The sequence below is a fragment of the Pleurodeles waltl genome, chromosome 7 (assembly GCF_031143425.1).
Source record: "Pleurodeles waltl isolate 20211129_DDA chromosome 7, aPleWal1.hap1.20221129, whole genome shotgun sequence".
In the NCBI taxonomy this organism is placed as follows: Eukaryota; Metazoa; Chordata; class Amphibia; order Caudata; family Salamandridae; genus Pleurodeles; species Pleurodeles waltl.
The window spans coordinates 396,128,159-396,153,877 of record NC_090446.1 but is presented as its reverse complement, the minus strand read 5'-3'; the positions used below and the strand labels follow the sequence as shown (position 1 = coordinate 396,153,877).

General features: G+C 43.8%; 1 protein-coding gene across 1 annotated transcript in view; it reads left to right on the top strand.

Moving 5' to 3' along the window:
• The window catches only part of NFS1 (NFS1 cysteine desulfurase), a 651,727-nt gene extending 633,626 nt beyond the window's left edge, over positions 1–18,101 (top strand). The window contains exon 13 of the mRNA XM_069243867.1: positions 16,851–18,101. Coding sequence (XP_069099968.1) covers positions 16,851–16,914 — 64 coding nt within the window. The 3' untranslated portion in view covers positions 16,915–18,101. The remainder of the gene's footprint in view (positions 1–16,850) is intronic.
• The last annotated feature ends 7,618 nt before the right edge of the window (positions 18,102–25,719 follow it).

Below are 25,719 nucleotides of genomic sequence, written 5' to 3'. Positions count from 1 at the left end.
CAACAGTACCGTGGGAAAACAACTTTGTTCGCCCTTCAGGGCGTGTGCGCTGAACTCGGGCCGATTCGGACCAACCGCATGGAGAGCCTCGTGGATCGGACTCTATTCCGATTCTACCCTCAGTGCCACGCTAAGTACCCATACACAGACCAACATCTGGTTTGAAACCTCTGCCTTTCTCCAGACCATCAGGAGGAAAACTGCGAGGCCTGTCGATCGTTCCAATCGAAAAAGACTTTTTCGGACCGAAGGAGGAGAACATTTCGACGTTCCAGAAGAGGAACAAATGCAAACAGCAGCCTCTATCCGAGACACAGAGTCGGAGCAGGAATCCGAGGAAGAGAGACCCATCACAGCCGGCCAGCATTTGAGTACGTCTGCCCCTGCACCCCCACATAAAAAAAACAAAACAAGACCTTGGGTGCGCCACTGCCGGAAGACCATGGCTCGGCCCGAAAAAAGACTGTCCGTGATCGACCCTTGGGTTCTGCACCAAAAAAGCCCACGCCCCGACGACTTCGGAGTCCACAAAGACTATTAAAAGCTCAATTTCAGACTCCAGTAGACACCAACAATTTTCAGAGTTGAAAATTTGAAAAACTGTTACAGAGCCGAGGTTATACAGAGGAACAAGGACTTTCCAAAAGACTTCGAGAAAGCCATAAAACCTCTGAGGAAGAGGCAGAAATTGAACCAATCCTTCAAATTATGGATGAGAAACGGTCTAGGATACACATCCATAAAGAAACAGGGAGAATCATCACAGCACCTCCTTTAAAAACAAAGAGAAAGCTGGCATTTCAGGAGGAATTGGACACTGCACAGCTTCCAGCTAAAGTGCCAAAACAAAAAGAGAAGCCAGCACCTCCTCAGTCTTCTCCTCATTCTCCACACTTGCCTACCTCTCCTCAAACAAGTTCTACGCCAATGCATTCTCCAACGCATTCTTTTGACTCACGACAAGACCCTGTTGATCCATGGGACCTTTACGACCCTGATCCCATTCCAAGCAATGACCGAGACACCTACCCCTCTAAACCATCTCCACCTGAACATACTACAGTATATAATCAGGTTATAGCCAGGGCTGCAGCCTATCATGGGGTTACAATGCACACAACCACTAGAGGAAGATTTTTTTGTTTAATACATTATCCTCAACCCATTCTAGGTATCAATGCCTCCCAATGCTGCCAGGCATGGTAAAGCATGCAGACCAAATTTTTAATGAGCCTGTGAAAGCAAGAATAATAACGCCTAGAATAGAGAAAGTATAAACCTGCACCTTCTGACCCTGATTACATCACCCATCAGGTGTCACCCGGTTCAGTATTGGTTAGTGCTGCAAGAAAAAGGGCAAATAGCCAGTCTTTAGGAGATGCACCCCCTTCTGATAAGGAGAGCAGAAAATTTGATGCTGCAGGAAAGAGAGTTGCATCCCAGGCAGCAAACCAATGGAGGATAGCTAATTCCCAGGCATTACTAGCTCGCTACGATAGAGCCCATTGGGATGAGATGCAGGATATCATACAACATCTCCCAAAAGAGCCCCAGAAGAGGGCGTAACCGGTAGTAGAGGAAGGGCAAGCTATTAGTAACAACCGAATAAGGTCTGCCCTTGATGCAGCTGATACCGCTGTTAGTAGTGTGAACACGGCAGTTACTGTTCGTAGACATGCATGGCTGCGCTCCTCTGGTTTTAAACCAGAACTACAACAGGCTGTGTTAAATATGCCCTTTGATAAGAAACATCTTTTTGGGCCAGAGGTAGACACAACAATAGAAAAACTACGAAAAGACTCAAACAGCCAAGGCAATAGGTGCCATCTATTCTACACCATATAGAGGGTCATTTCGTAAACCTCAGTTTCAGACCACAACCCTCAAAGGCATCAACTTCCCAAGCAAAACCAACTTACCAAACCCAGTACCAGCAAGGTGGGTTTAGAGGCACATAAAGAGCACAATACTCTAGAAATAGAGGTAAATTCCAAACCTCTAAACAGCCTGCAAGACAGCCAAAACTGACTTCATTCACTCCCTTCCACTCCACAAATCACCTGTGGGGGGAAGACTACAGCACTTCTACACACATTGGCAAAATATCACCACAGACAACTGGATGTTATCAATTATCCGCAATGGTTATTGTCTAGAATTAATAAACACTCCTCCAAATATTCCACCAAGGTATCACAAGTTAACCCCAGAACATACAGTTCTGTTACAACAAGAGGTTCAATCTCTACTACTCAAACAAGCAATAGTTAGTTCCACAGTCTCAACTAGGAACAGGCGTTTATTCAGTATACTTTCTAATTCCCAATAAAGATGGCACCCTCAGGTCAATATTAGACCTCAGGCCCCTCAATTTTTACATCCTATCAGAACATTTTCACATGGTGACTCTTTAAGATGTTATCCCACTGATACAAAAACAAGATTTTATGACAGCCCTAGACCTCAAGGATGTGTATTTCCACATACCCATCCACCCAGCTCACAGAAAATACCTAAGGTTTGTCATACAAGGAAAACACTACCAGTTCAAAGTGTTACCCTTCGGCATAACCGTTCCAAGAGTGTTCACAAAGTGCTTAGCAGTAGTAGCAGCTTACCTAAGAAGACAACACATCCATGTCTTTCCATGTCTAGACGATTGGCTAATAATCAAGCAATCGTACACAATGCCAAAATCATACATGTTACGTGATAGAAACTCTGCACACACTAGGATTTTTCATAAACTACCAAAAGTCACACCTTCAACCAGCACAAATACAACCGTATCTAGGTGCTGTCCTAAATACTCAACTAGCTCTAGCGTATCCAAATACACAAAGGATACAAGCTTTTCAAAATCTAATTCCACTTATGCAAACAAGTCAACAATATACACTAAGATTTGTCATGAAAATCTTAGGAATGATGGCATCTTGCATAACAATAGTCCTACAGCAATTTAATGAAGGGGCAGTCGTTTCAAGACTCTGTGCCTCAAGCCATAATCACGACAGATGCATCAATGATTGGTTGGGGAGCTCACCTAAACAATCACAATATTCAAGGGCAATGGGATGTCGAACAGAAACAGCTACACATAAACCATTTAGAGTTATTAGCTGTGTTCCTTGCCCTCCAAAGCATTTCAACCTCTTCTCAAACAGAAGAATGTTCTTATAAAGACAGACAACATCACAACCCTGTATTATCTCAACAAACAAGGAGGGACACCTTCATCTCAGCGGTCCCTTCTAGCCCAAAAAATGTGGAAAAGGGCAATTCACAATCACATTTATCTATTAGCTCAGTACATTCCAGGAATAGGCAATCAGTTGGCAGATATCCTCAGCAGGAATCACCAACAAACACACGAATGAGAGATTCATCCTCGAGTATTTCAAAAGTGCTTTCATAAGTCGAGAACACCACACATAGATCTATTCACAACAAGTGAAAACACAAAATACCCAAACTTTGCATCCAGACACCCACATCCCCTATTCAAAGGCAATGCTCTATGGATCAGTTGGTCAGGGATATTTGCTTACGCTTTTCCCCCTCTCCCACTCCTTCCATTTCTGGTCAACAAGTTGCACCAAACTTCACTCAACATGATTCTCATAACACCAACATGGGCACGTCAACCATGGTATACAACACTACTAGATTTATTTGTAGTACCGCACTCCAAACTCCCGTGTAGACCACATCTATTAACACAAAACAAAGGTCAAATCAGACATCTGTACCCCAATGCTCTCAATCTAGCGATTTGGCTCCTGAAGTCATAGAATTTGGATATTTAAAACTCCCATCAGAATGTATGGAAGTTATTAAACAAGCATGAAAGCCCAGTACTAGACAGTGCTAAGCAAACAAATGGAAAAGATTTGTCTATTATTGTCAATCTAAAAACATAGATCCTCTTGCAGCATCAATACAAGACATCGTATGCTATTTACTTCATTTGCCAAAGTCACATTTAGTATTTTCCTCAATAAAAATACACATTACTGCAATATCTGCATATTTACAAACTATTCAACATATCTCTTTATTTAGAGTTCCTGTCATTAAAGCTTTCATAGAAGGCTTAAAACACATCATTCCACCAAGAACACCACCAGTTCCATCTTGGAATCTAAATAAAGTGCTTACAAGACTTATGGGACCACCTTTTGAACCCATGCATTCTTGCCAAATTCAATTTCTAACATGGAAAGTTCCCTTCCTAGTGGCAATTACATCTTTAAGAAGAGTAAGTGAAATACAAGCTTTTACTCTTGAGGAACCTTTCTTCCAAGTATACAAACACAAAGTTGTACTAAGAACAAGTCCAAAATTTCTACCAAAAGTAGTCTCACCATTTCATGTCAATCAAACAGTGGAACTGCCAGTCTTCCCACTACCACAATCTGTGGCAGAAAGAGCTCTACATACATTAGACCTCAAAAGAGCTCTAATGTACTACATTCACAGAACTAAACAATTTAGGAAAACAAAACAACTTTTTGTAGCTTTTCAACAACCATATACAGGCAATCCTATATCAAAACAAGGTTTAGCAAGATGGATTGTAAGGCGCATACAAACATGCTATATTAAAGCGAAAAGACAACTTGTAATCACCCCAAAAGCACATTCTACACGAAAGAAAGGTGCAACAATGGCTTTTGTTTAGGAAATATACCAATGACTGAAATATGTAAAGCAGCTACATGGTTAACACCTCATACATTTACTAAACACTAATGTGTGGATGTATTATCACAACAACAGGCCACAGTAGAACAAGCTGTTCTAAGAACTTTATTTCAAGCAACTTCAATCCTACAGGTTAGCCATCTCTATTTTGGGAGGACAAACTGCTTTGTAGTCTGTGCATAGCATGTGTATTTGCACCTACACATGCCATTGAACGGAAAATGTTACTTACCCAGTGTACATCTGTTCGTGGCATGTTGTGCTGCAGATTCACATGCATCCTTCCCAGAAGCCTGTAGTCGTTTGTTTTAACATTTGTACATATGTATCTACACATACATTTGCATGGGCATCTTTTTCCACTTATGTACTCTATCATTCCTTACTTTACCCTCTGCGGGAAAACAATCTAACAATAGAGCCGATGGCCATGCGCAATGGAACCAAAGAGGAGGAGTCACTCGATCTTGTGACCCAAAAAAATACTTTTTTGAAGAAAAACAACTTGTAACACTCTGAGCCCAACACTAGATGTTGGAATCAATATGCATAGCATGTGAATCTGAAGCACAACATGCCACGAACAGATGTACACTGGGTAAGTGACATTTTCCATATATATATATATATATATGTTCGATGGCATGTGTAGCTGCAGATACACATGCTGTGCATATATATATATATATATATATATATATATATAATAAATAGTGCTCCGGTCCAACTTAATCATGAAATCCACAGAGAAGTTAAAAAGGTGTTGGCGACCGAGAGTGGTGCTTACAATGAGAACTACATTGGAATATTTAGTGGGGGCAGGGGGGGGGAAGCTTTGCTTACAGCACATAGGGCAGGGTCCAGTCGGTGAATATAAAACATAAATAGCAAGGGGTCAAGAGTAAACCGCTGTCTCATCCCTCACTTGAAGGCAGTGGTACAGCTACCATCGGCACCATATCTAACAATTGCTGTCAAAGTCTTATTTGGAAAAACAATAAGGTGATGGATGGATGGAGTACTTGAATTAAACTCAACCACTGGCGATTTTCTCAGGCCGCATCCCAATACATCATTTTTTGCCCACCATGCCACCTCAGTTTGGACCCAGCCATATGCACATCAGTCTTAACCCTGTTCCTTATGGGAACAGACCAGCCCGAATTGCCAGGCCAGGTCCTTCCTGAACTGTAACACAAGCAGCCTAGGCTACTTTTGCCCTAGTTAGAGCTCTTCAGCCAGGTATAGCTTGGTTCTAGTGGCTTAGTGAGCCTGGGGCCAACATCTGGGCATACCTGGTGCACATATGACGGCAAACGCAAAAACAACAAGGTGATTGATGGAATAGTAGAATTAATCTCAGCCACTGGCATTTGATTGGGCTGCATCCCAATTCATCTTTTTTTGCCCACCATGTTTTGACCCAGCTATGTGCAAAACAGTCTTTACGCTGTTCCTTTGGTAGGTGAACATTTTATTTATGGGTAGGAAAATATTCTTAGGCTTCTCAGAAGACTGGTAAATACCACCATACACCTGAAGAAATTTCTTGGGGTGGATTTCAAGCCAAGTGGAGGGACTTTGTATTAGAAATGGTCTTTGCCAGCAAGAAAGGTCAGGCCCTTTGATTTTTTTCTACTATTGGATTATGAAAGCATGCATCTTAAAAATCTGTAGAGCCCTTCAAATCCTCTTGATTGAACTGAGGATAGATTTGATGGGGCTAACAAATTCTGGATTTCTCTCTATCCATTTGTTCACTAGTTTTAGGTTGAACTCTTTTGTCCTTTTTTTTAAATCCGAAAGTAAAAGGAGTGCCTTCTCTCCCATTTGTGGGAACCTGTTCCATAGCTTACTTCTCTAGGAGGATGTTGACTTTCTTCTGAAGAATGTGTCCTTTTAGCTGCAAGATGTCTTTGGGGGTCTGGTGTCAAACATGATTGGAACCTCAGAACATAGGCATTTTGCACAATATTCACACTGCACTCATCTATCTTATAACATTTTTGCCTCACTTCAAGGTGAATCCTGATGCTTCCCTCTCTCATAGTAGTAAATGAAAGAGAGGAGTCACATATATATATATATATATGATTATTTTCTGCAGCCAAAGATGGTTGCTGGCTGCCTCCTTTTCCCATAGTTTGTAGTATTGCTTTTTATGCAGTATTGCTGACACCAGTGAGGGGCCAAACTAACAACATTCAAAGGAATAGTATTGGTATTCTGTAATCTCCTTCGTTTTGTTTACACCCACTGCCATAAGGCTTTCCAGTTCCATGTTTTTGTATTTCCTTGTCTGCACACACGCAAGCCAAATAGCATGTTAGCTGAAAGCAAAAGGTTGAAAATCCTCTGCTGTGTATAAAGTGTTAGGCCAGTAAGATGAAGACATGAACCGCACTGCATGGCAAGACAATAGCAGTAGCCTAGTGTAGAAAAATCTGAAGAATAAGCAGCAACACTAAGTGAGCACCATCATGTTCCTATTTAAGGCTTCTTGAAAGTCTTCCCTATCATCCTGTGGGAGCTTCTAAGTGAAGTGCTTGCTGCTGCCAGTCTGATAAGGATCTGTTATAACTCCCTAGCAGGGCAGTATCAGTAACTAAGATTCTACAAACTTTTCTCCTACCACCTCCATCTTACTTACTGTACCTTTTAGAGGGGACGGGGGAAAGTGAACCTATATTATGTATTGTCCTATGGCTGAAAGTATGACCAAGTCTAGTGGAGGAACAGAACGTAGAAACTGAGCCTCTTAGTATGGGGATTTGTTCGGCAACCTAGCTGAGCAGATTTGGTTGAGGCACCAGTTGAGTAGCTCCATTGCCATTTCCAGTTAACTTGGCACCAGTGGAGTCAATGGTCTTAAGTTAGATCGATTATGCAAGATTTCAAAGATGATGGAAGTAGATGCCAGTGGTGTAGGAACTGGAATGGTAAGCTTGGCAGCTCCTCTGCCAAGAACTTCATTAAAAGTATCAATGTCATCAATTAAAGTTTGGAAGGAAGTGATTCCCTATAAATAGGAGCACATCATCTTCTAGAATGTCTGTAATGTGTCAGACAATGCCTTTCCTGAGACCCTGACTTCATCCTTGACAACCCTGTGCTCCTTGAAAGTGATGTCACTGGAAATGCAGTCAGAGGTGTTGGAAGGGTCACAGGCCGAGACATGCTCAGGATCACAGCAGGTGATTTAGATATTGAAGGCACAGGAGTTTCTTGGTGACTGCAAGGTGGTGTCCACTCTAAAATGGAGGATCAGTAGGAACTGACCACTGGTGTATCTTCAAAGGTTGGAGGGTAGGCTCTCGAGTACTGGGTCTGAAGATTCAAGCGTGCTTCTCTTTAATTCATGTGCACACTCTGCAAAAAGATAAAGATTTGTCCTTCAATATAAAACCTTGTTTTAATGTCAGTCTAGTCTTCAACATGGAGATACCTTTTGATGCTGCTTTGTGTGTAGCACCATGTCACCATCATCATATAGGTGGTCATTCTAACCCTGGCGGTAAAAACCGCCAGGGCGAATGACCACGGTAGCACCGCCAATAGGCTGGCGGTGCACCGCTGGGCATTCTGACCGCCGCGGTTCAGCCGCGGCCAGAAACGGAAAGTCGTCGGTGTACCGCCGACTTTTCGCTGCCCTTGAGAATCCTCCATGGCGGCGGAGCGCGCTCCGCCACCATGGGGATTCTGACACCCCCTACCGCCATCCTGTTCCTGGCGGGTCTCCCGCAAGGAACAGGATGGCGGTAGGGGGTGCCGCATGGCCCCTGGGGGCCCCTGCAGTGCCCATGCCAGTGGCATGGGCACTGCAGGGGCCCCCGTAAGAGGGCCCCACTATGTATTTCAGTGTCTGCTATGCAGACACTGAAATACGCGACGTGTGCCACTGCACCCGTCGCACCTTCCCACTCCGCCGGCTCCATTCGGAGCCGGCGTCCTCGTGGGAAGGCTGTTTCCCACTGGGCTGGCGGGCGGCCTTTTGGCGGTCGCCCGCCAGCCCAGTGGGAAACCCAGAATGACCGCCGCGGTCTTTCGACCGCGGTACGGTCTTCTGGCGGTTCCCGCTTGGCGGGCGGCTCCCGCCGCCCGCCAACATTGGAATCAGGCCCATAGTGTGGTGTCGACAAAGGGTGTTGTGCTTTCTCCCTCTGGATCCTTTTTTTTTTTTTTTTTTTTTTTTTTGCAGTGGTTGAAAGGATCCCTCCCTCTCTACCTGAGAGATTCCGAAAGCTCAACCCCAGTCATCTCTACTGGTCCTCCTTTAGACAATGTAGATATATATTTTTTTCTTTATCCTTTAATGCCTTAAACATTTTGATAGTGTGCCATCTTCTTGGTGATGATTCTCCAGAAGACACAGTACACACTACATGTGGGTCTGTGCCGCCTTTATTCCATAGAAAGAGCCCTTCTCAAAAAGGGCTAGCATTTTCCGAAGAAAAAATATACCTTCCGGTTAGAAAACTGAAAATAAAAATTTTAAGGCCCAAGAGACATCCATTGAATCAATAATCTGAAGGTTTAGAACGTTTTTCCAAAGGTAAAATGCCAAAAAGGCTGAGATCGGTGCTCTAGGATCCTGTTCCACGGAACCTGAAAAAACTGGAGTAATTGTAACTGAGAGGGCATGACTAGATATTGGTGGAGTGCATTTTCTTAAAGGAGCATTGTCCGTTTTACAACCTGTTGGCTGCATTCTCTCTAGTTACATTGCCATTTTCTCTCAATTGTCCTGTAAATGTTTGTGAAAAATAACTTTTCTTTTCACCTTTCTCAGTGCAGGGACTGCTTTTAAGTTCTCATTATCTTCTTTATTACAAAAATAATTGAAAAGTGGTCAATGTAGCATGCAGTAGGCTGTCAAAAAATGTTTTTTTTGTTGTTTTTTTTAAAGGACCTTTTTCAAAATAAGTGTTATGAATATTTTATAAAAAGTGGTCTTAGATTCCAAATGTGGGCCAGACAGTTCAATTACTGGCGCCTGTGGGGCTACGAAACAGGTTGACACCATTTTCGTTCTCTTTGAAACCATCAGTAAGGGTGACACAGCAATTCGAGGCTCCTTTGAGGCATACAGTAACTGCATGGATCCCATTTCAAGATGGTATATGTAACCAATGCCCCAAATAGATGGTTAAATGTTCCAAGATGGGGACAGACGAACTGGTGTTCTGCTGTGGGGTCAGTGTAGGCAATTCAGTATTTAAGGAGCTAACCTCCATTTGTCTGGCAACAAGCATAATTGGTGAATTTTCTCCACTTAGAAAATGAAGGCTAAGGCTGGGTGCAAGCTTTACACTGATACATGTCTAGCAGAACATTCCTTACATTTGATTTTCCCAGGCATCAGGCTGGACCTGCAAACTTTTGCTGAGCAATACTCCTTGCGCACACCGTCGGGTGGCTCCATTCGGCTCCACATGGCATAGTTGGCGCCAGAAGTGATGTTGTGGCCCGAAAAACTCCACCCAAGTGCATGGCCGTCAATTCTTTTCTTTTCATGCCACTTAGCTCAGATCCAGAGAGAGCTAGCCCTCTGTCTTATTGACAGGCGTTTTTTTTTTTTTAATTATTTTTTTTACTTTGCAAGTTTTTTTTTCTTCTAGTGTGTCGACATGTTATTGAGGAAGGTTGGGTTCAAAACGTGTGACTCCTGTCACATCTCCATCTCATTTGCCTGTGTTGCCTCGAGCATGACCATGACTCCAAGTTGTGGTCGGACTGCCAGGCCATGGTGCCGAAGGCTTTGAGGGAGCAGCCCCTAAAGCTGCTTGTGGCCCGGCAGTCGGCAACACCAGCATGCGCAACTCCGAAAAGGTCTTGATTGAGAAGGTCGTGGGACCGATCTGAGCCCCAAGTCCTCTTCTTCCCATTCGAGGTGCTTTGGAAAGAGACACAAGAAGTAGTCCAAGAGGACTTCAACTTCACCTCGTCAGTCAGCCAACAAGACAAGCGGGGAACATCTGTGTTCCCTGCATGGTGCCACGGAGCCGGTAGCCAGTTCGACTTCACTCCTCCCACCGGATCAACACCTCCTCAGATAAAGGAGTTCTTCAAGGCCATGCGCCATGGATTTGAACGCGCGGTACGCCTCCTGGCCCTGTGGCTTCAGAAGAGGCTCCAAACGGATTCACACTGGTGGCTTCGGCCTCTGCTCCGGGAGAGTCTCATTGATCAGAGTCGGGATCTGGACCGGCACCAGTCATACCTAGGCGAGCTTCTGCGGTGCCGGTCACGCCGCCAATGCTCCTGGCTGCGCCAGCCCCATTCTTGTATCTGATGATCCAGTGCCTGAATGGCATCGCACAACGCAGATTCCATCGAGTGACACCCACAGGTGCCACATCATTGCCTACAGGCTTGTTCTCTTCCTCGCACTGTAGCTATGCAGGAGAGAGCGTCCTGTGCAATGGTGGTGCATAGGGCAGCAGAGGTCCTTGACCTCAAACTGCCCTCATTGGCTGTCAAGACAAATATCTTGATGGAAGTGCTTCAGCCTGGGGCTTCTACATCTGAACCCCTTTTGCCTTTCAATAAAGCACTTAAACTTCCTGCTGGGAAGTTGGTCCAAGCCCAGCACAGGGGCTCCTGTAAATAGGATGATTGCCCGCCACCATAGCCCAGTTCCAGGTGACCCTAGCTTTCTGAGCCAACACCCCCCCCTGAGAGCTTGGTAGTCCAAGCCTCCACGTCCCATGGCATATTACGTTCTGCTTCCCCAGATAGGGAACCCAAGAGGCTTGACCATCATAGGAAGAAGTTTTCTTCCACCAGCCTGGCATTTAGGTCGGTGGACACCTCATGCTTATTGGTCTGTTTCTCCCATGCCATTTGGCACACTGTTGCGCAAGTGCTGCCTCAGGTCCGGGAGGAGGCCCAGGCCATACTCTCCCAAGTGGTGAAAGACTGGAAGGAAGCAGCTAAGTTCACCATTCGGTGTGGCTTAGAAATGGCTGTCTTGCTGGGCAGAGGGGTTGTGTCGAAAGTGGCTGTAAGGTGCCACGCCTGGCTGAGGACATCTGTTTTTTCAGGGAATCTCGAAGCATATCTGATGGACATGCCGTTCGATGGCACCCGCTTATTTGGTGACAAGGCAGACTTGCCGCTGGAGTGTTTTAAGGACTCTGGGGCTACGGCCAAGTCCTTGGGCCTCTCGGCGACCCCTCGTCCACCATCTGCCTTTCACCAATTTCAGCTTTAAAGCCCTCCTAGTTTAGATCTGCAGGACCATGCTTGCCGAGTTGGTGGGACAATACACCATCATCTCCTGCACCCAAAGTCTATAACATCAGCTGCATGGGTACTGCAGATAATCAGGAAGGGCTATGCTCTGCCTTTTCAATCCTTTCCTCCTATTCCAACAACATTCAAATGGCATGCAGAGTATCATTTCTCACTAATCTGAGAAGAAGTTACAGCTCTCTTGGCCAAGAGAGCCATATAAAGAGTCCCTATATCAGAAATAGGCAGTGGTTGTAATTCACACTACTTTCTGATATTCAAAAAGAGCAAGGGTCTTCACCCTATTCTATACCTACGGACCATAAATGTCTTCCTTAAGAAGGATAAATTCAAGATGTTCACATTGGATCAGGTCTTGTCTGCACCAGACCTAGAAGGCTGGGTGGTAGCGCTGGACTTGCAGGATGCATATTTTCATATCTAGATCCTGCCGGCCCACATGTTACCTGCGGTTCAGGGTATGCCATGGACACTTTCAGTTCACAATCCTGCCATGTGGCCTTACCAGCACTTCTTGGGTGATCACAGCTCATCAGCGCAGGTCAGAGGTTTGTCTTCCCCCTACCTTGATGACTGGCCGTTGAAGGCGGGCTCGCCGCAGGCTGTTATCTCCCACCTCCAGACTAAGGCCAAGCTCCTGCGTTCGCTGGGGTTCACTATAAACGTGCCAAAGTCACACGGACTCCCTCTCAGGTGCTCTTTTTTTCATAGGATTGTTCTGGACACAGTGCAGTGTCATGCTTATCCTCCCGAACAGCGAGTCAGGATATTCAGGCTATGATACCAGTGTTCCTGCCTCTCTCCTGGATTTCGGTCATGACTGAGGCTTCTGGGCCTCATGGCCCCCTGCATCCTACTGGTAAAACATGCCAGATGGCATAGGCGGGCTATGCAGTTAGACCTGAAGTTCCAGTGGGCACAGCATCAGGGGAATCTCTCAGACATGGTCCAGATAGCGAAGAGAACTGTGAAGGACCTGCAGTGATGGTTAATGAACCGCGATTGGGTCAGAGGCAGACTCCTCTCCCTTCCCCAACTATCTGACAGTCGTGACGGATGCATCACTTCTAGGATGGGGCGGCCATCTGGAAGAGGTGGAGATCAGAGGATTCTGGTGGCATCTAGACTTCACATAAACATGTTGAAGCTCAGGATATTCTGACTAGCGTTGAAGGCATTTCTTCCTTCTGTCAAGGGGAAGTTAGTGCAGGTGTTCACTGAGAGCCCCACCACCATGTGGTACTGCAGCAAGCTGGGTGGGGGTAGGGTCGTAGAACCTTTGTCAATAGTCCCTTTGTCTCTGGACATGGCTGGAACAGCAAGGCATAAACTTGGTGGTTCAACACCGGGCAGGTTTGCTGAACAACAGGGCGACAAGCTGTGCATGCCTACCGATCATGAGTGGCGTCTCGATTCGGAGGTGGTACAAAGTCTCATTCATCAGCGGGAGAGCTTTGGTTAGATCTAGTCTCCTCCGAAGAGAAAACGCAATGTCAGCAGTTTTGCGCATTGGCATTTCCAAGGCGGCTATCGCTCAGACTCTTTTCGTCTCAAGTGGAGCTCATACCGCCTGTACGCCTTTCCACCCATACCACTCCTGCCTAGAGTTCTCAAGAAGATGAAGAACAACTGAGCACAAGTAATCCTTGTGGCTCTGGACTAGGCAATGAGAGTCTGGTATCCTGAGCTGCTGAAAATAAGCATCAATCTTCCGAGCAGGCTGCCCCTTCGGGAGGACCTTCTGTCACAGCAGCAGGGGAGGGTCCTCCACTTGCCTTCATGCTTGGAGATTGAGTGGCGTCAGTTGACAGCTTTCAACATTCCTCCCAAAGTTTGTAACATTATCTTGGCAGCCAGGCTTTCCTCCACAAAAACAGTATACACCTGCTGTTGGCAAAGATTTGTAAGATATGGTACAGAGAAGTCTATACATTCTCTCTCTGCTTCTCAGTCTGATATTCTTCTCTTCATTATTTCTCTTGCCCAACAGGGTTCCTCTCTGGGGACACCGAAGGGCTCTCTCTTTTCTCGGTCAGCCTTTGTGCAGCTGCCTGATCAACCCTCTTTTACCAAGTCCCCTATTGTAAATAGGTTTCTTAAAGGGCTTGTAAATATATTTCCCCCTATGCACTATGTCATGCCTCAGTGGGATATCAATCTACTTCTCACATACCCCATGTGCACTCCTTTTGAGCCACTGCACAATTGTACCCTCAGGCTGCTCACCATCAAGACATCCTTCTTAGTGGCAATAACATCAGCGGGGAAGGTGAGTGACATACAGGCCCTATCATCAAAGCTGCTGTATCTTAGTGTTTCAAGAAAAGGTAGTGCTGCACATTCGTGCCTCTTTCCTTCCCAAGGTGGTGACCCCATTCCATCTGGGTCAAACTGTCACCTTGCCTACCTTCTTTGCTCCCCTGCACCCCTCTGAGTAGGAGCGACTCCACCAGCTGGACCCCAAAAAGAGCTTTGTCGTTCTATCTTGACTGCACCAAAGAGTTCAGTGGGGATGACCAACTCTTTGTAGGGTATGTGGGAGCAAAGAAGGGATGGGCAAGACAAACTGATCATTTTGCACTGGGTCGGTCTCTGTATTGAGATCTGCTACGCCCTGACTAAGAAGCAGTCTCCAGAGAGCTTACGGGCCCATTCCACCAGGAGTAAAACTGTGACCACAGGGTTGCATGTTGAGTTCCAGTCCCGGACATCTACCAGGCAGCAACTTGGGCATCCCTGAACATGTTTGCCAAACACTACTGCCTGAAGAGTCTGGTCCACAGGGACAGGCAGTTCACCTGTTCATTCCTACAGGACTTTTTAGTCAGAAACTTTGACCACAGCCCACTGCCAGGATATGGCTTGGGTATCTAATCAAAGATAAGGAATCTGCAGCAAGAAGTCTATCAGATGAACAAGTTACTTACCTTTAGTAACACACTGTATGGTGGAGACTATTTAGCTGCAGATTCCTTACACACATGCATGCCTCCTCATTCTGCGGACTTGTTACTAGGGATAGGGTGATCCCTTTTTCAGGGCCCTAATTTGCACACACATTGCAGCAGTTCCCGTCATGGAAATCGAAGATTAGGAATTTTGCAGCTAGAAGGTCTCTACCAGATAATGCCTTACCAAAGTTAAGAAACTTGTCCTTCACTTTTATATTGTTAGTGGGTTTCTCCCTCGCAGTACTCCTTATTTATCTCTCAACCAAACAAGAACAATTCCTGTGAATATTTTTATGAATTTAAGTTGCTCTTGTGGCCAGTGGAGATTGGAGTCCAGCATGGAGAGTCAGGGTGCCTGGAATAATTCTTGGTGGTTTTCTTTACATGAAATGGTGTGTGAATATTTTAATATGTTCATTTTACATATTCATTGTATAATTGTATGTTTCTATTTCAAGATTGCTTCTAATACCTTTCATACACAGCCAACATCCACCTGTATAGCAAAGAATTCAGTGACCTCTCTGAGACCAGTGGGCAATTTAAGGAGATCCTGTGCTTCTACATACTCTACTACTTTACCCTATACATGGTTTCTTCCATAAATTGCAAAGGGGATATTGAATTAATTTATAATTTACAATCAGCTACTGGGGAAGTTGAGGATAGTTATCAGGATCCATCCATTCTCTTGACGGACTAACAGTTTGATTATCAGTGAGGATCCCTCAAAAGAGGAAAGGCTTCTGAAAGCGACTATATTGATTTCAAGAGGTGAAGAGTGCCAAAACACATTTGCAACTCCCTGAAGCAAGCAAGGGCATTTTCAATACTTTACGGGAAATATCTAACTAAGAAGCAATAACACTGAAAATGAAAAAAACACAACTTCCTGAGAACTTGTAATTTTGTATCAGAAGTTATGAGCTGGGCAACAACCGTTGACAAGTAAAAGGCTGTATATTTGCCCGTTCGTTTATCATCATTATGCGCTGTTTAGTTAGACATAGGTAGAGGCTTTTAAACTTCAACTGTTGGTTATTTTTGATTAAACATTAGTGATGTGTGCCACCTTGGGACAGAACAGTAAAATGTTTAAAAAAACACTTCGCAGTTCAATAGTGGGCAGCCTTCAAACTTCCTTACATCCAGGTCTTCATTCCCATTTTCATGTATAGTTCCTGGCAGCGTAGGAAGTGGTGTTGCAGCTAATGTAAGGTTCTGTCTTCATCTATTTTGGCCCAATGCAGAGTTCCTGATGATTGCTTGTTAATTTTACATATTTTATGGTGATGCACTTGCGCTAAGGGGATGTTACTGGTTAATAGTTCTATTTTGTATATGTGTGTTTTATGGAAACCAGTTTATAAACTAAGCTTATGCTAATGATTAACACAGGAGGCACAGTGGACACTCGGCCTATACCTTTGTTACAAGGTACATACCACACTTGGTAAAATACTATTACTGTGGAGCAATGTTTTTCCAGGTGTGGTAAATGTTTTAGTATGCATTTTCAACTTGAAAGGAGTTATGCAGAATCTCTATTTAACAAACCAAATTCTGCATGTTTTGCCTTTTTTGTGGGCATTTTCGGCACAATAATGTCAGCAGGTTTACCTTACCAGAATATAGCAGGTGAAAACGGCCCAATTAATGATTACACAACTCTTAATTCCAATCCCTACTTGCACAGGGATCTGAATTTTGTCCTCAACTTGTAATGAGGGCCAAGAGATTCATTTGTTTCCTGGCCTCACTGGTAAGTTGTTTGTGTCACTAATAAAACAGTGCAAATGTATGCAGATTTCTTTAAAGGCAGGTTTGACTAGTTTCTTTAATTTGAATATTTTTATGTGGTCAAAAGTATATTGTTTGAACGTCCTGAATCTTTCAAAAAGTTTTTAATCTGAATGTTTTTTTTTTTTTTTTTTATAGCCCTCTATGGGAAATGGTGCAAGATGGAATTGATTTGAAGAGCATCAAATGGACACAACACTAGACCGTCCTTTATATGAAATGTGTAGCTGTTGGAAATGGAGTGATCATTGTGCATTTCCATTTCTCTGCAGAATCATGTAGCTGTCCCTCTGTATTGAAAGCGATACAATGGCTGGTTTTAAGGTTACAATATGATAGTGGGGATATCCCGAATAGAGGATATGGGAGTCTGAATGCTTAATATTTTCGTGTGTTTTTTTTTTGTTGGCGCTTTAGAAATGTATAAGATGCATTTTCACAATCCACTAAAGCTCTTCCCAGGTTCCTTCCATTTGAAGTTTTACAATTATTTCCTCCACATATGACTATTTCTGTAATGGATCAGCCATAAATCCAGATGGTTTTAATACAGGTAACACAGCAGCAAGTTCATCATTACAGTGCCATAGCATTAGAGAATTCTTTCCAATTGGATTATTCAGAAGTTGGAAGCACCTTAAACTTAGAAATGGATAACATTTATTTAAGACCATTTTCGTTGTCAATTTGGACTCTGTCTAATATTTTTATTTTCTTGTAATCTTGTAGCTGACATCTATGTAGTAGTTAAGTACAGTAAGTCTACCTTCAGTCATAACCTTTTTGAAATCACAATTGTATTTACACTTGTTTTTAAACAATGGCAACATTGTTGGATTTAGCCCAGGAAGTGCTATTTTTCTAAACGGAGAAAGTAGAAGAGGCCAGTGAATACTCTTAACGGTCGACATTTGTTATGTAAACATTTTGGTTTTATTGATCATAATTATTAATCCCTTGGTTAACATTCCACGAGCTGGCGCATGTTAGAAATATGAACACACCAAAATATTGCGATTTTTATAGATGGGCTTCTTGGGTCAAATAGACGTTTACAAATATTTACCTTTTTTCTGCTTTTTCTGCTCCTTGTGATACAGGAAAGAATGCACGTTTGTTACTTTTCTGAATAATTTAAAATGGCTACAAGGGGTCTTTTTTTCAAATGCCAACTTTCTCTTAAAGTAAGCAGACTTTGCTTAGTACACTTCGGTCACGCACAGGGAGACGCAGTAATATGCTCCACTCTCATAAGTATAAACAAATATCTGTGCAGTGTTTGTGTGTGTATATATATATAAAAAAACGAACTTTGTACCTCTAATATAAGTTGATTATGCTAGTTAACTTGTTGTGAATATTAAAGGCGGCACTTAGTTTTACATGGTTTCACTTTGTTTTTGCTGTTTTATTTGTGCTTCATCTCTTAAATGGCTTGCCTGTGATTCTGAAATATTGCTGCCTGCTTATCCTTTGATGACGGGTTTTTGATTCTTGTGCATGAATCCTGGAAACAGCTTAGTTGTCTGTATGTGTCCAGGTAATAATTATACTGCTTAATTGCTTCAATCCCTCTGTGACCACTTTCAGCTAATAAATTACAATTTTGATTGAAGTAGAATTGGGGCCAGGTGAGCCTCAGTAGACCACAACTCTGCTTTCATAGTCCAAATCCAAAGTCAGAACCCTGAAGAGTTATTCAGATGTTAAAATCATTACAGAAGACAAAAGGTTTAGTCTATTTCAAATCCGCATCGAGGATGCATCCAATACCAGTTATGGACATAAGGACTGTACTGTCATGAGACTGTGCACTATGACACTTGCGGTTCTAGCCAGACTCAACAGAGGAACTGCGTAAGTTGCTGAGAGGTGATAAGGTGTGGTTATTAATCGGTTTGCAGTGTGGGGTCCTATGCTGAGGAATAAAGACACCTGTGATAGAGCTCCATGTGGGTTGGTTTCATTTGCTAGCTCGCGGTCTGGGGAGGACGCTACAACTGATAAGTAGGGGCTACATGACCCAAAGAAACAAGACTGCTCTCCCTGAGAGTTGCCAACGATCCACAAACTGCTTGTGCATGCCACACTGCCCAAGTCGATAGAGCCAGTTTGAAGTTGCAATGTGTGGAGTCTAGAAGTTGAAGGCCTTGCGGAGAAGAGCATTAGAAAAACCCACTGGAATCTGTTGGTAAGGCTGAAAGAAGAAATATTGCATTGCGCAATAACACAGAGCCATTATCGATACAAAGCGAAATGCTAAAGGTAGTGACAACCAGGAATGATGAAAAAGCTAAATGCAACAATAGTCAAGTGCGAGAAATAGGCCTTTTACTCACTATTAAGAAATAAGATGGCGATGTACGATCTCCGATGTGATGGCCCAAGTACCAATACACGGCCAGTGCTTGCAGAGGTCCAGATGAACAGCAGCAGCCATATGAATAGCATATGCTCTCAACAGTAGCAGAGTGTACTATGGATCTGTGTTTCTGAAACCATCGCCATTCGACTCATCCATGAAGGAAAATATTGGTGCCAGATGGACCACATGGATCGAGACGTTAGATGACTTCATGGATTCCCTAGAAGTAGATAAGAAAATCATGAAGTATTTAAAGAACCTTGCCGATGATGAAGAAAAAGAAGCACTGAAGAAAATCTCGCAGACTGATGCAGTATTGTACCGGCAGATCAAAAACGCATTGAGTACCAAGTTCAGTCTGATGCTGAATGCAGACTATGAAAGGAAGATTTTCAGTTAAGCGAGATAGCCAGCTTGTGAAACGATGGATGAGTTTGTGGAACTATTGTTGTGCTCATCAAACACTAAGTTTATTGAATTTAATGATGAAGCCACATGCCTCAGAGTCATCGATGGCTGACTTTCAGAAGACGCATGTTGAGAGAGACTCTCAGTTTAGAGAAAATCTTAATGACTGCAAGAACTAGTGAAAAAGCAGATTAATAAGCTACTGATATGGAAGCTGGAGCAGCAAATAATGAATCAACATTGATCATGAAAAGCAAGCACAAGTACATGTTAGATTCACTTTACTCGATGTCTTCAAAGAAGAAAAAGTTGTTTTTCCAATGTGAGTTTTTGTTTCCCCAAGAAGGTAAATGTCCAGACATAGGACAGACATTCAAAGGTTGAGGGAAGAAAACTACTTCATAATGGTTTCCAAAGTGAGATAGAAACCAAATAAGTCATGAAGAGAAGAAAAAATGGATGCCAGAAGCATTCTAGCCACAGCCACAAGGCCAAAAAGTAGAAACCAGACGGTCGATTGCCATCAAGTTCACTCTACAAAGGCTCTTCAGCGTCAATTTCAAGCATCACTGAAGTAAATGACCAAAGGAATGACAGGCGCATGTTGGTTTAGCTGCTTGCAAGGAAGAAAAACAGACAAAAGCGAAACAATCAAACGAAAATTGAATTCATTTGGACACTGGCTAAGACCACAATAAGTCTATGGTTGCCCTATAACCAATATCACAGACAGTGGTGTGTCAATTAACATCATCTCAGTCAAGAAGTTCAATAGCCTGTCTCCTGTGCCACGCTTATACCAGTCAAACAAGAAGGTATAAATGTGGGCTGCTTCAGAATTGTTGCAAAGTCAAGGGTCATTCACAGCGACAAAGTGACACAAAGCCGTATCAATGCACGCATCAATTCACATTCAAGGAACTTCATTCAGTGCATGCCTACTCATTGTCATTGGACTGATATTTCTCAACTACAGCCTCCACATACAATTGAGGACATTCACTCCATTGCCCAGCGGCACCGCAGAATCGCTTTTCACTTGGTAGAAGCTGTTGAGAAAGAACTAAAAATACTGTTGACGCGTGACATCGAGCGCACTACTGGTTAAATGTCATGGGTTTCGCCCATACTGGTGGTGCCAAGAAATGACAGTCAAGGTGCAGTCCGCATCTGTTGATATGTGCCAAGCCAACAAAGCAATCGAGAGAGAAAGACATCCTGATTCACACATAGCGAACATGATCATGCACCTGAACGGTGCTTGACCTGAACATGAGATACCATCAATTCGGGATGGAAGAGAACTGCAGGTGCCTAACTAATTTTGTGACTCATGTTGGTTTATTGAGATACAAAAGGTTCAGTTTTGAAGTGTCATCGGCTGCAGAAATATTTTAGGATGTTATGCATTAAATAATTCAACCGGTCATGCATGGTTTTAATTACAGTGATGACATACTGATATTTGGAGCAAATGCAAAAGGAGCATGGCAAATTGTGAGTTTCACAAACCCGAACTTGAATTCTTTGGGCACATATTCTCTAATGGGGCTATGACTCTTGACCCAGATAAAGTGCAAGCACTGTCAGCTTATTGCCCACCCCCCCCCCCCCCCCCCACAATATGTCACCATGCTGCGATCCATCTTAGATATGTGCAGTTAATGCTCAAGGTTCATTCATGACTTAACTACAGTGAGTGTCCCATTGAGAGACTTGACAACTCAAAATGTCCCTTTCCAGTGGTCTGCTGAATGTGATCAAAGCTTCAAAAGAATAAAACGTGATTGAGAATGTAACCGAGGTGGCCTGTTATGACCCCAAGTTACATACTGAGATCACCGTAGATGCGAGCCCAGTGGGGTTGGGGGCAATCCTTTTTCAACATAATGGTCATCGAAATGCTCAGAAATACATTGTGGTCTGTGCGGGTCGAAGCTGGTCTGACACAGAATGTGCCTATTCCTAGCTGGAGAAATAGAGCCTGGCTGTAATGAGGGCCTGAAACCATTTTCATGTGTTCCCATATGGAAAATGTTTCACTGTCATTACAGACCAACAAGTGCTGCGCCCTATTTTTGGAAACCCAAAAGCTAAGATGACCCCTTGCATTACACAACCTGGGTAAAGATCAGAATCCTGCTGATTATTTTTCATGAGCACCATTACATTGTCACAGTGCAACATCCATAATGGTTTAGGAGTACATTAATTTCATTGTGAGGTCCAGCACGCTAGCCACCACATCCATTGAATAGATTATTGCCGCTACTAAGGCCACTAAGAACATGCTTATCCTCAAGGACATCATTTCAACTCTCTCATGGAAGAGGATCACTCAGCCTTTTGCTGACTGTGTTGAATTTCAGAAGTTCAAAAATGTACAGGATGAACTGTCTGTGACAGGGAATGTGTTGTATTAAGAGTCTTGAGAATTGTTCTTACCGGAGAGCCCATGAAGGACTTTGTGGCATTATAGCCACTAAAAGATCCCTAAGAGACCGTGTGGTCCCCGTGCCAAGACGATCGAGTTGAGAGGGAACTAAGAGTGCTATCTTTGCAACTGCCTTTCTCACAAAATTATGCAGCATCCATTGACTGTCTGACTTTCCTGCAGAGGTTTGGGAAAGACTTGCAGTTGATTTCTTTGGTCCCTTAGGAAACAGGCATCTCATGGTAGTCATTGGTGAGTATTCACACTTTTCTTTAGTAGAGCAGCTATCATCAACAACCAATGACAAGCTCATTGAGTGGCTGGGCGACATCTTTGCAGCATGGGGTATCCCCTCTATTCTCAAATCTGATAGTGGTTCACTGTTCAGAAGCAAAGACAGGGAGTTTCTGGTCAGACTAAATGTCAAGCATCAAAAGAGTGCACCTCTGTGACCCCAAGCCAATCGTGTCATGGAACGATTCGTGGGTACCCTTAAAATGGTAATTTAGTGAGCATCGTTCGAGGAGCTCCAGTTAAACCAAGCCCTGTGTCAAGCCCTTCGTGATTATTGTTCAACTCATTACTCCACATCTAGTGAGAGTCCTGCCACCTTGCTTTTTGGGAAATCCAATGAAACTGCCACATTGGACCGACCCTTGAATGCTGATAAGGTTTGTGTCAGACATTTCTCGAATGTGCAAAATGAAAACATATGCTGATCCGCATTGAGCTCAGGGAACAGTATTTGATGAACATGACTGGGTCTTGGTCAAATAGAAACAAAAGTGGAAAACAGACACTCCGTTTGCTGTTCATCCTTTGAGGGTGGTGATGTGTAAAGGACACATGGTGACGGCGCATCATCCCAGAAAGTCCCATCAGACAGGACTCGTCACACTTTAAGCACCTACATCGACGTTCGTCAGCTCCTGCAATTATGAATGAAGCGATCCCGCCTAACAGTCCAGCTCACGCTTCAGAACCTGTGCCGTTGGCGCACAACCAGAGTGCATCTCAACTAGCTCATACACCAAGGTCTGGCCTACTAGTGCGAGCGCCTCAGTGACTTATTGAAGAAATATATTGCGACTGTTTATACTTTTTATTTTCCCATCTTTCAGGAACAGGCTGACTTGAATTGGAAAACCAAATTTTTCAACACAGTTTTGGCATTTTACAGGGACCCAGCCCGTTTTTCCTATTTTTGTGCTTTTAACCTCCTTCCAGTTAGTGGTAGAAATGGGTGTAAAAGCAAATGGTGGATCCTGGAAAGCTATACATTTCTGAAAAGACGACAAAATTCTGGATTCAGTAAGGTGTCATTTGTGTAGATCCTTCAATGTTTTCCTACAGAAAGTAAGAGTTGAGATATAAAAAAAAATGTAGAAATTGAGTTGACAAAAACAGGCATTTATGTCTGTTTTGATCTGTAACTTTTTCTAACTATGGCAGATTTTAAAAAGCAATATACTGTTATGTCCACTGGACCCTTCTGGTTGCGGGCATATATATGGCTTGTAGGTTCACTAAGAACCCAAGGTATCCAGAGCCAATAACTGAGCTGCACCTTGCAGTGGTTTTTCACTGTGTACCTGGTATACAGCAATTCATTTGGTAAAATATAAAGAGTGAAAAGTAGGTGTCAAGGAAAACTTTGTATTTCTGAAATGAGCATAAACTATGGAGTTTAGAAGCAGTGGTTATCTGCATATGTCTGAATATCTGGGTACCCATAGTAGTATGTGAATTAGAGGGCATTTCTCAAAATGATTTTTCTTACACACTGTCTTACACTTGGAAGGCGCAAATGCAGAGAAAGACAATTGGTAATAACACTTGTTCTACTATTCTGTGTTCCCCCAAGTCTCCTGATAAAAATGGTACTTCACGTGTGTGGGTAGGCCTAGTACCAGCAACAGGAAATGGCCCAAAACACAACTTGGACACATCACATTTTTGCAATGAAAACTGACTTGTTTTTTGCCATGTGCCTAGCTGGGGACTTGGGGCCCTAGCACAGCTAACAACTAGTGAAACCTAGCAAACCTGTAATTTTTTTCAAAACTAGACACCCAGGGGAATTAGGGATGGCGTGACTTGTGTGGCTCTTACCGGATTCTGTTACCCAGAATCCATTGCGAACCTTAAAATTTGTTTAAAAAAACATTTCCCTCTTATTTCTCTGATGGAAGGTTCTGGGATCTGAAGTGAGCCACAAACTTCCTTCCACCCAGCATTCTCCTAAGTCTCCAGAAAAAAATGATACCTTACTTGTGTGGGTAGGCCTAGTGCCAATGATAGGAGCTAATCCAGCTAAGGGCAGTGGGAGCCCTTGCTTGGGAACGCCTAATGTCATCGGTTGGATATGTTCCTGTATGTGGCACTGGGCCCAACCACAGAAGTGGTGGAGCATTTTTATTATTTGCAAAAGTGGGGTTAATGCTGGGTGGTAGGAATTTTGTAGATTCCGGGAGTTTCTATCGCAGAAATGTGAGGAAAAATGTGTGGGGTTTTTTTTGTCAGCATTTGAGGTTTCCCAGGCATTGTGGGTAAGAAAATGGTGTGGGATGGATTCAAAGGACACCACCCTGGAATCTCCCAGATGTCTATTTTTCAGAACTTTGTGGGTCTACTAGGTTTTTCCAGGTGGCAGCCCAAATAAGCCAAAAAGTGCAGCTGTTCACCATGGCAAGTGGCATGATACCGGGTGTAAGTCAAACTCTCCTGGCCCACTTGTTATAACACCAAAATAATCAAATAGACTCTTGCTTGCCATTGGGATGAGATGCTTTAGTTCGCAAGGGATCAGAAAAGACAGTTTTGCCATCTTTGAGGAGGTGGGGGCATGGCCATGCCGGGCAGCCTTCACCCTACAAAAAAACAGTAATCCCTTGTTTAGTGGTTTTCCTTCCCCCTTGGGGGGTGAGGGGGGGGTGATTGGGATATTTGCACCCCTCCCCTCTATTTTGGAGGTGAGTGGGGCATGCCCATGCTGGCCACCTGCCCAAAGACTGTTTGTATTTTTTTGTAGGGAGGTGGGAGCAAGACCATGCCCATGCTAGGCAGCCCTCACCCCTACAAAGAAAAAAGAAAAAAAGAAATCCCTGGTGCCAAGTGGTTTCCTGCCCCTGGCAGATTGGCCTACTAGTAAGTCCAATCTGAATTGGCAGAAAATGGCCAAAATGAATTCCCAAACATTGGGAGAAGCACTTGCCTAAGGGAGCTGCCCCCCGCCACCCCCCCAAAAAACGTCCCTGGTGTCTAGTGGGATGGATCCCTGCTTGGGTGGTCTCCCTCTTTGAATGATCCCCAAGCAGGGATCCACGTAGGACAGGTACCATTGGAAAGGGGAGATTGTCTCCTTTCCAACGATACTGCTCCGGTATACTTTGGTGCTCGAGGGATGAGCAACTTAGATAGCCCCGCGAGCACCAAAGCAGTGAAAGTGAAACAAGCCGATCGGCTCATTTTACCTTCAGTGTAATCACGTCAGCACTCCGTACATGCGATCGTCATTCCATTGGGGAAAAAAAATAAAATTCCTCAGGCCATTGGGGATGCTCTTCCCCCATCTCCAGAGGCCAAAAAAAGGAAATCCATCTGCTGTCTAAAGCAGAGGGATTTCACGCTTGTGTGCTGAGGACGGAATGGTTCCGTCCTCTGCACACTAGTGCCGGTGCGCATGACGAAACCTTTGTCATGCGCACCAAAAGGGTTAACCAAGGGGGAGGTGGAATGTTGCGACTATGTGTGCTAGAACCCTTGAGGTTCTAGGGGAACTCAACAAAGGAGTTACGTAA